We start from the raw sequence: 10,635 nt of genomic DNA, 5'->3' as shown, positions 1-10,635 counted from the left end.
CTCATGCAACACTGCATGTACTGCATTGTATATCATAGTCACATCTCGATTTTTCTTTTTCCTTTATATATATGTCAAATTAACTCTCAGGGGATCTTGATTCTACATTACTTCCCTTTTCAACTTAAGCCCACAGTAGAAAGGCCAGCATGGGCTCTTTCGGTGTAGTAGACAGTCAATCGAATACAACTGACATGCTTCGAAATACATATAAAGAATACTGAAGGAAGACGAGCAACGGGACAGGTGATTTACAGACATATCGCTTTGCAAGAAAGGAGGCACCCTGGAAGCACGCGCGTATGAAGACCCAGATGAAGATGTCATGCGAATTTAATTCTCTATGTATGTATCTGTAAGAATCTATCTTAGATATGAGATATGTACGTACATAGCCCGCCAGTCAAGACACAGGCCCTGTTAGACAGACGGACAAGAAAGGGAGTTATTGATTTGTAAGGTCTCAAGGTTCATGAAAAAGGGCCTCCTCTTCCGTACCGGGAGGGATAACATAGTTAAAGGCCAGGGATTAATCAGCAGAGCGGGTCCCTTGGCCAGATGGCTACGATCGGCATCGATTTCAAATCAACCGTTCTTGAACAGTCATAGATTAGTGCGCTGTGATGTAAGTTGGTTCGATAATCGATATGGACGCTCGTATAGACAAGATTCCGACATGCCCCCTCCTGCCAGCGCCGTACCCGTGTTTCGTGAAATAGGCCTCGAGAGATGTGTCATGATTGACCAAGGTTCAGTCCCATGCATGCTTTAAAAGTTGAAAGAAAAATAATTCGAAATGTCAGGAAAAGGTAGGGTATAAAGCTCAGCAAGCAGACAGGGAAACAGGATGATCATATCTGAGGATACACTGGAGACGAGAGATCACGAGACCTATGCTGAGGCAGCCGTCACCTGCTGCTGTTTCTGTCCTGGCCCGGCCGTAGCTGAACCCGGTGGCATTTCCCGCTGTGGCTGCTGCAGCAGTTGTCGCTGGATCTGCTGCTGCTGGGCAACCTGGGGCGTGGCAGCGATCTCAGGGGCTTGGCGGTACAAGACAATCTCGGATTGCTTGAAGTAGCGACGAGCATCTGCAGGGAAAGATAAGGTTAGTACAGGTTGACTGGACGATTCGCGGAATGCATGCTGCTGTTCCGGTTTCATCTCCAGGGTAAAGTGAAAGATCGTATAGTGATTCAGAAAACGTGATGCACGGCACCAGGGGGCAAAGCCACTGCCATACTAGCGTGGGGGCCCAGCGGGGAGTCGGAAGATCGTCCGTCACAGCCACCATAGTCGACCCTTTTCGGCCCGACGTCCCGTCTCCGTAGCGCGAGCACAGTTCAATCGCCGTCGGCTATTGAACCTGCAGCTGCTGGCAGGGGTGATAACCTCCGACGAAGAAACGATTAGACCGCACAAACAAGGCCAATCACATCAAATGATGTGAAAATCCCGCTTGGAGAACCTGATAAACTAGCCGTCGCGCGGAATCAGGAGAACCTGCAGCCCGGCCGGACCACATCCCTGGGCGGTGTGTACCCGGTATAAAGTGATGGAGAGACAGGCGCAGATAACAATGAACTATCTTGCTCACCTTCATCTATAAGCACCAGGCTTAGATAGTACCGCGTCGAGTACTTCTTGTTCACATCGCGGAAAGTGGGCGTCAAGTCGAACCCTCCGAGGAACAAACGGATGGGGATCGTTTCGCCTAGAGATCGTCAGTAGGTTCCTCGTTGGACGATGTCGGTGACGACATAAGTCCAGTCGCAGTAGCAACATATAGCTTGACGTATGCCAAGCGAAGAATAAGGATCCGTTGAATGAGAATGAGACATACCTCGTGACGGAGAACCATCCATTATCTGTTTGATGTCAGACTGGGCATCTCAGAAACAGGGAAACCGAATAAACTAAGATAAAAGGGCCAACATACCTCAAATCGCACCAACGTCTCACTCTCGTTATACTGATTAGGCGGCGACCCGGTCGTCTCCCGCCTGATGATCGACAGCTCCATATGCTTGATCTTCAACCGCACAAGTAGGAAGTATATACGGCCGACGATGACGTCCTTGAGGTGGTACTTGGACTTGGAGTATTCGAACTCGATGTGCAGGCAGTCCTCGATACCGACGTCCATCTTGATGGGGCTGTTGGTCTCGGGCGGCATGCGGTACGAGTAGACCCAGATGTCCTTCTCGCGGATAACGTCGGCCATGCGCCGCGAGACCGTCACCCGGACGAAATAGCGCAGCTTGACGTTGATGCCATTGTACGACTCGTACTGTTTCTCGACGTTCTTGAAGTTGAAGGGGAAGGTCTGCGGGTGCTGCAGTTCGCCCGGGGCAGCGAGCTCCTGGACCAGGGAAAGGAATTCATAATGGTTGCCGCGGTCGAAGAACATCTCTGGTAGATGCCATAGTTAGCCCAGATCCGGCGCTCATCGAAAGAGAATATCATCGCAGGGATTTTTGCACGGATGTAGTGATGATAAGACGAGTCACATACCAATCGTGCCAATGAACTGCACCTTGATCCCCGTATGTTCTAATCGCTTCCCATCCTTAGGCCTCACCGTCACCGCTCCCTTGACCGACTCTCCATCCATGTACAGTGGGACCTTCTCCCTGCGGCCCTTGTCGAGCTTCACGTCGACGGTCTCGCGCTCATCGCTCCCGTCCAGGATGATGTCGATGTCGACGGGGGTGGAGAAAAAGAACGAAGACATCATGTGCGTGTAAAGCGTCAAGCTCTTGCGAAACTAAACCTAAACTTTATCCCGAATCGTTATCTCATTAATTGATTAAAAGGCCAGAGAGAGTGGTCATGTCGCGAAAGTGAGATCGTGAAGTTATCAGTCGATAAAGCTACGGTACGCCCTGAAGCTGCTCCGCGCGGGCTGGCTGGCGGTGGTTGGTTGTGTTACGTAAGCCACACTAGCTCGGGCATGCCCGATGCAGGCACGACGCACATCTACACGCGAGGAATTTTAGATCAACCGCCACACACAACTGATAAAATCAAAGCCATAACAACTGCGGGGTTACAACATGGTAAATCTAAGGAGCAAAAAAAAATAAATCTAATCGAAGATACATCCAGAAAAAGTAAAAAAGATGTGCTGCGACTTGCCTGGATCGAACAGGCGACCTTTAGATGGCAGGCTGAAGTGGACTTCAGTCTAACGCTCTCCCTGTGTGGAGGGTTAGCTAATTGCTATAATTGAATAGTGAGAATGTGGATGTACTAACCAACTGAGCTAAAGCCGCTTGCGTTGGGGTTTAACCAAAGCGGGTCAGCTTATGGCGGGAATAAAAAATCGAATTTGAAATGCAGAAAAATTTCAAAAAGATATATCGCTGCGACTTGCCTGGATCGAACAGGCGACCTTTAGATGGCAGGCTGAAGTTTTGTGCTTCAGTCTAACGCTCTCCCTATTGGTGGATGTTAGAATTTTGTATTGTGGAGGATTGGAGAGCGGATGTACTAACCAACTGAGCTAAAGCCGCTGCTTGTTGAATATCTGGTGCTCAAGAAAAAAAAAAAAAAAAAGAAAAAGAGTCCAAAAAATGGTGCTCTCCAAAAAATGAACCGACAAGGATTGATCGAAACTTGCACGTAAGCCCTATTCTAGGGGGCTGTCAGAGCATCCCAGTGTATTACATATAATTATTTCTAGTCTGCTAGAAGGCAAGTATTCAATTTCCTGTGTATTGCTTGCTACAAATAATCCACATTCTTCAACTCTAGCAATGCCGTACCCTGATTTCCTTATCATTCTCTCGGTACCCCCATTGAGAGGTTACAGGCATATTAGCGTCTCCCTCCCTCATCAACTCTTTGCTCATCTGCATCTCCCACTCAGCCCCCTGCACCTTGTTTTTCGACATATACTCCCAGGACTTGTGGAATACAACCTTCTTCTGGACTTCCAGATACCATCTGCAGAAAAATTATATAAATGCAGGCTCCCCGGATTCCTCAATAGCATTAAATACCGTTTTGGGTGTCCAAAACTTGAGTGCTGGCCTATCCGCAGAGACGTAAAGCCAAACCCACCCATTGCAATGGACTCTCACACTCTCACCATTCCAATACTCTTTATATGTGAAGCCATGACGATGTGCATTCTTTTGGCGATTATCCATGTTCCAATCTGTAGAATTTGGTGAAGATCTTGTCATCTATTTTTGGACGAAACATTTTCACAACTGACTCTCCTCCAGCTAAGATATCACTTGGGTCTTCCTTCAAGTATTGCTGGGCCCAACTACAGAAGCCTGGATCGATCTCATGCCGTTCCAGATTTCTCTCCAGCTTCAGTTCCATTTTGCCCGTATCCATGTAGCTCCACAAGAGGAGCGGCACCTGGGACACCTCTGCAATGGCCAAGCTGAGCCTCAGCAAAGGTCTTCTCTTGGCAGTCCTGTCCGATAAACCAGAGAAAAAAAAATTGGAGACCGCATCCAGACAAACACATCTTCGCTGTGGAATTCGGTTGGAAAAGAAAGCTTGCTGATGGATGATCAACATACACAGTTATTCGTCTGAGACCAAGAGGCCTGAAATCAAGATTGAAAGTAATTTCTGTACCCTGGTCTAGGGTGACAACAAGCTGTTGACAACTGGATGGTAATGACCTTTGGTAGTGGTCTTTTGCACATGCTCCGGCAACTATGAGGAAAGGGTGTGGCAAGATTTCAAGGAGATCGGTGGACAACTTGTTATGAAGGAGGCATTGAGCAAGCGGCCACTTGACGGCCGGACAGTTGCCCTTTCTCTCACAAGCTGACCCCTCTCCTCTCCAGTGCCAGTTGTAACCAAAGACGAAATCACTACTCAATCCCTTCTTGGCCAGTAGCTGGATGCTTCTACTCTGCGTGTCCCAGAATTCGCTGATGTCGCCTTCCTTCGACTGGCAGTGCATAAGAAGAGCTAATTCTGCGTCTGGTGGGCCAGAAAGTTTGGCCAACCTGCTTCGTGGCTCCTTTGTTAACACCATTTCTGTGGTGTAGAATTTCTCTAGCCTGGCAGAAAGACATTCATTGAGGTGTTTCGCACCATATTCCTGCGGGGCCTGTGTGAGAAATTGATGCAGAGCCCCGGCCTCAGCTTGGCTCAGACTTTTCTCTGCTTTTTCTGCAAAGAGAAATGCAACTCTCCGCCCAGTGATATCAGATATATCCGAAGATGTGTTGAAAGGCATGCCAATGCTGCTGCTCTCCACTGCGTTGTCAATTGTCCTTCTTATACCGCAGTGCCGCAGCAAACTGCTGTAGGAATCTATAGCTGAGGTTGGAATCATTTCCCTTGTGCTAGCAGCAGATAGGCTTGAGAGTCATAAGTCAGCTGGACTGTCACTGGTTATATTGTGAGTATGGATACAGAGCAATGGCTATCTTGAAGGGATGATTGCAGGATGCAAACAATGTTTTGCAGTGGGTAGGTAGCCTGGGTAACCTCTCCAGGGTGTCCACCTGAGAGTTCACATCAAGCCCAACTTGTAAGTTTGAGAGCTCGCAGGCCGATGGCACTGGTATATCCTGTGACATATTTAAATATTGTCTGGGTTGTTGGGTTTGTCTATTGCCATACTGACTCACAAAGGGTGTTGTATTGAGTGGGGTTGACATTATCAACAGTTGTTGCATGGAGTGGCACAATATATATTCCCAAGTGAGCTACTTGACAGGAGCGACAAATAAATCCCCAGACAGAATAAATAGATAATTCTAAAAAGTGCACCACAGTAGAATCAAACATAAGCTGCAAATAGTGCTCACTGCTTACCAGGGTGAGAGAAGATGTCGGGTGGAAGAGTTGTCCGTTCGAGAACGTCAGGTGAGGCTGTGACCTTGTTCTCCGAAGGACGGCCGGGGCAGGCCGATTCCGAGTATCTCGTAACAGCATTTTAAGTGTGAATACTACTAAGGTCGTAGTAGATTAAAGATTAGAAGAGCTCCGTATAAATTAATGCCGACCACTTTACAATAAGTTAGCGGCTTTAGCTCAGTTGGTTAGTACATCCGCTCTCCAATCACTAGAAGTACAAAACCCTAACATCCACCAATAGGGAGAGCGTTAGACTGAAGCACGAAACTTCAGCCTGCCATCTAAAGGTCGCCTGTTCGATCCAGGCAAGTCGCACATTGTTTTGATTTTTTTCCTGCCATTTGCTTTGTTTTTGGAGATGTAACCAGCTCTGCGGGCAGTTCAAGAGCATAAACGAATGGTTTGATGTAACATGATATGAAGATATCGCGATCTTTTTCTTTCACCATCTTCTTTTACCCGATTTAGCCTCTGCATATTTTAATTTTTTTTATCGGTCCATTGTCATCGGACTCGATGTATGTTAGAAAGAGGGAACCACGAAACATGTCTGCGAAGTACTGTTACAGAGATATAATATAGCTCTTCGCCAAAAAATTTTTTTTTCTTGTTCCGGTTGCCCCGGGTGCCGTCGACATTGCATAGAAATAGATGCATTGACCACGTACGAAGTACTTACCAAGTGCAAAACTAGCCCAAGAGCTCCAATGCATCAACACAGTCAATTGCACTTACGCATACTCGGCGGAGGCATGCGCTGCCCAGCAGTGCAGTCCTCATCAGGGCTCAACCCAGCCAGCCTCTTCGGACGGCGAGCTCCGTTCGAACTATCCCCGGCCCGAGGCGTCGAACACGCAGCACTCTCCACAGCTTCCGTCATTGCCCCGCAGCTAAGAGCTACAGTTACAGTGCCAATTGCACTGATAGCGGTCAGCTGCAGAGCTGCTGGCCTAGCTAGCTCTGCTGCAGCTATCAGCTACCTGCATGTACTGTACTGTATTGCAGAAAGCCGAGAAGTGGCTGCAGCTATCTGCCAAGGAATGGAGGACGCTACCAACCTCCAGGTAGAATATACGGTGTACTTCGTAGTGAAGAAAAGCTACATAAAGATCGGACCAGCTCGACGCCAGATGCGGGGCCTCGACCCGGCCATGACCCGTTTATCAAGAGATTCAACACTCAACAAGCTGCAGCAAAGCAGTAGCGCCGCGAAGCTGCCTGGACCCGATCATCTGCACAGACAGACTGCAACTGCAACTGTACTGCCAGCAGATTCATTGACAGGAGCTAGGAACGGATCTTAGCTAGCTACCAAAGTCAGGCTAGTACTACTGGTACTAGGCCCCCTCTGACAGGACGCAGAGACACAGATGTGATGCAGCATATGCAGGTAGACAGCGCTAAGGCCAGCGTTATTAAGACGAAGGATAACGACAGCCAACGTGGATTCGCTGCATGCAGCCGTGCAGGATTCGCGCGAGGGGGAATGGCGACCCCGGGTTTTCTTCATAGTCGGGCGGTAACTTGTAGATGAACTCTATACTCCATACTTTGCAGGAAAAAGGAAACACGAGCAGTCGTCCAAGCGGGCCACCGTGTTCAGGACGATATACTCAGTACGGAATGCACTATGTAGAACTACTAGACGGCCCGTTCCCGCTGGTCCACAGGTTCAAAGCGCATTTGATAGGGACGCGCGAATGAAAATGGAGGTCGTATGTGTTTTATGCGAGTTTGTGGGGCTGCAAGGAGGACCATACCGTAAACGCCAACACCAAATCCCGTTGCCAGAGGCCCAATGTTTGTGCACAAAGATGAGCAGCACGGGGAGGAGGTGGAGAGAAATAAAGACCCTGCGGAGAGGCCGATTGTTCCCCGAGCAGGCAAGTTCCCTGGCTAGAGCTAAGCCGGGGAGATTTGAGATCCATCCGCGGTGCTTGGAGGACCCAGCTGTGCAGCCTGTGCCGCATACCTTATTCATATGCAGGACCCGTTATTTTGACAACCAGACATGCGATGAAGAGCACGGACAATTAGAGCTGGATGCCCAATAATGCCGCTCGACTTTTTGTTTCGCCAATCTGCCACCAAAAGCTAGCAAATGGGCTTTGAAGTCAGCGACCTGCACCCTTTTCCGTATCGAGTATGAGGGTTGCATGCCGATAGCTCCAGTGGATCGAATGCATCATGAGTCAGCCAAACGGGGTTTTGACGCGTCGAAAGCATTCTCAACGAATAATTCCCGCAACAAGTAATTTCGAGACTGCCGCGTACTGTATTGGGTGTCTCCTGGTTGTAATGCAGCCATCACTGAAACTAGGATGAAGACGAGAACAAGGCAGGCGCAGGGCAACCTCCCACCCTTGCTCTTAAGCACCGTGCTCCTCGGCAACGGCTGCAGCTGTCAGGCCGGCTTTCCCCAAAGCGTGCGGCGTAAGTGACGGTCACGCATCAGCGACGCTCCATGCAGGATTATTGAGGTACAGTGTGCATCAGCATTCGACCTGGGGAGATATGACTGCAATGCACTGCATTCAGGACCGTTGGAGAAGCGTATGACGATCATAACCACATATGGCATCAGTGACCTCGAAGCTCTCCGATGTGGCTCGTGGTCTACTGCGTACTGCATATTGCGACGCAAATCTTCATCGTGCCGATCTCAATTGGGGGTTTGAATACGCAGTACTGGTGAAACGAAGCACGAGATAGCTGAAGGTCGTCCATGTCGCGCAACCACGTGCGCTGCGTTTTGAGTTATGCCCGCTCCTCAGTCCGGTCGGCTGAAGCGTGGCTTGTCGTCGGGATCCGGCCGTGGGGTTCCGGGGGGGCTTAGTCGTGGCACCCGCGATTGGCGAGCTCCCGCGTTCACGCCGGTCTGTTGTCTTCCTAGGGGCTTGGGAAGGCTGATCGGCCTCGAGTCTGCCTCTTTGGCAGAGTGCAAACCTCACACGGAGTGATCGTGGTCAGAGATACTGGAGAGGCCCGAGAGGGAGACCTGAGGCTCCCACCGGCTCCCGGTAGGGCAGTCGGCAATCGACCGTGAGCGAGTAACAGGACTGTCAAGCCCTCGGTGGCAGTGACGTCATGGTCGATCCGTCAAGACTGTAGACAACGGGCCAGGGGAAACGGATAGGTTGATGTTCGGGCTTGGACGATGCGAATGTCGGTCTGCCCCAGCGGAGATGGTCGTTGAGCCCTGGACGTTAATCCCCCCTTGGAAAGAGGAGTTGATAGCCGGCGCTGTCTCCTCCCACTATCGGCTTTGGGCCAGCGCACGGTTGATCTTCTGCTGCGGATTTTTTGGACCACTCACGTCGGGCCTGTCCTGATGGAGATGCGAGTGATGACCGTATTATTATCAGCTTGAGCCCAATGACGTCTAGGTCGGATGGTGAAACTTGAGGACAACGCACACCCCGCCAAAGCCCCTCCCGGTCACGTCGTCACGAAGACTCGCACAGTGTAAAAGATACCGGCAGGAGACACCATGACCAAGCTGGGCGAGACAGCTGCCAGGCACCTGTGACGACAGGAGAAAAAGCGCAGGAAAACTGGGAGAAGAACGAGACGAGACACGGCCTGAGTCAACGGGGCTGCTGCGGCCTTCCCCGGATTGTGCCATGCCGTTTCGAGAGCGGCTTCTGCAGGCCACGCCGGGCGGTCAGGCATTCCCCTTGCCCTGTCCCGGTGTCCCAGCCTGGCGTCTCCCCGAGAAAGGCTCATCCCCACTGCGCTGAGGAATCCCGTGTCCAGCCCAAATAGGGCTTCCTTGCAGGTTCCATGCCCTTCTGTGTCTGTCCAGCCCGATTATTGGTCCGGCGTGTTTGATTATTGTTCAGGAGAATTGTACCTATCTTCTGCACTCCCACAACACGGAGCATGGCCGGTTGCAGCTCTGACCGCGGAGGCAGCCGCTCACGAGCGCTGTAGTCTGAAGGACCCTTACTTACATCAGGCTGTTTCTGTACCGACTACGGACGACCTCATACGGCTTCATAGCAGTAGTGGTCTTTTTTTTTTCTTCTTTTCACGGAGGACTGACTCTTCAGCAGTCTCCAAAATTTTGAGGTCACGCTGGTCAGCCACCATGGCACTATCTGACGATTTCCCGCTAGTTCCTCCCACTGATGCCCCATCCGTCATCAGAGTTCAGACTTGGGTTGCTGGACTCTGCTCGCTACGGCGCCGACCCCGTGTGTGAGGATCCCCTGCAGGGCCGGCGACGAGGACGGAGTTGGTGCGGGAGACTGGGCTGCGTTCGGGGCGAGATTCCCGACGTCAATCCATCTAGGACTAGCGTGGGGGCCACAGCCCTCAACGCTGGTAACGGTACGGTATGGGCTGGTCGCTGCCTTGCGTCTGTTCCTGCTGCCCTGAGCCGTGCCGCACGATCTCGCGTGGGCAGGTACTGTATGAAATACGTGGTACGGGTGACGTATCGCTATACTGTTACCGTGCGTAGGGTTCACCCCCGGGCATTGGATCTGCCTTCTGCTGTCAGATCCTGGCGATCTTCTTCTCCAGCCCGCGTCGGGCATCCAGGATGGCCTCGAGGGTGCAAAGGCTTAAATCCGCCATCCGCACCCTCTGCGGCCCCGTCGACGGCACTCCTGTCGTGTAACTGCCCGCATCCGTCGTATCGCCGGTGACGTGCGTGATCCCCTCGAAACCGCCCTAGACTTGAGATCTGATCCGCCCGGAGCTTGACCGGCCTAGGCTGCGGCTAAGTTAGGCGTCTGTTTCTCCGTACGCCGTTACCAAACCGCCGGAGACCCGTCCCTTGCACCTCCCCCACTG

The 10,635-nt window shown here is 51.1% G+C and overlaps 2 protein-coding genes and 3 non-coding genes across 5 annotated transcripts; 2 read left to right on the top strand and 3 right to left on the bottom strand.

Moving 5' to 3' along the window:
* Positions 1-891: 891 nt before the first annotated feature.
* Positions 892-2,731, bottom strand: VTN00DRAFT_10348 (uncharacterized protein; the record flags this gene model as incomplete). Its single annotated transcript, XM_069426994.1, has 5 exons — positions 892-1,088; positions 1,595-1,711; positions 1,841-1,865; positions 1,937-2,409; positions 2,512-2,731. The coding sequence occupies 5 exons, from the start codon at positions 2,729-2,731 to the stop codon at positions 892-894; spliced, it is 1,032 nt and encodes a 343-aa protein (XP_069284110.1).
* A 394-nt stretch (positions 2,732-3,125) lies between these two features.
* On the bottom strand, positions 3,126-3,272 carry VTN00DRAFT_t192. The gene has a single exon. It is a non-coding gene; the product is annotated as a tRNA-Phe (tRNA).
* Positions 3,273-3,363: 91 nt separating this feature from the next.
* VTN00DRAFT_t191 lies at positions 3,364-3,512 on the bottom strand. Its single transcript has one exon. It is a non-coding gene; the product is annotated as a tRNA-Phe (tRNA).
* Positions 3,513-6,001: 2,489 nt separating this feature from the next.
* Positions 6,002-6,150, top strand: VTN00DRAFT_t194. The gene has a single exon. It is a non-coding gene; the product is annotated as a tRNA-Phe (tRNA).
* A 3,815-nt stretch (positions 6,151-9,965) lies between these two features.
* VTN00DRAFT_10347 (uncharacterized protein) lies at positions 9,966-10,407 on the top strand (the record flags this gene model as incomplete). Its single annotated transcript, XM_069426993.1, has 2 exons — positions 9,966-10,248; positions 10,301-10,407. The coding sequence occupies 2 exons, from the start codon at positions 9,966-9,968 to the stop codon at positions 10,405-10,407; spliced, it is 390 nt and encodes a 129-aa protein (XP_069284109.1).
* Between the last annotated feature and the right edge of the window lie 228 nt (positions 10,408-10,635).

Source organism: Thermoascus crustaceus (assembly GCF_041956765.1).
Source record: "Thermoascus crustaceus strain CBS 181.67 unplaced genomic scaffold VTN00scaffold_9, whole genome shotgun sequence".
NCBI lineage: Eukaryota > Fungi > Ascomycota > Eurotiomycetes > Eurotiales > Thermoascaceae > Thermoascus > Thermoascus crustaceus.
The sequence above is the reverse complement of the archived record's forward strand: the minus strand, read 5'-3'. Positions and strand labels throughout refer to the sequence as shown.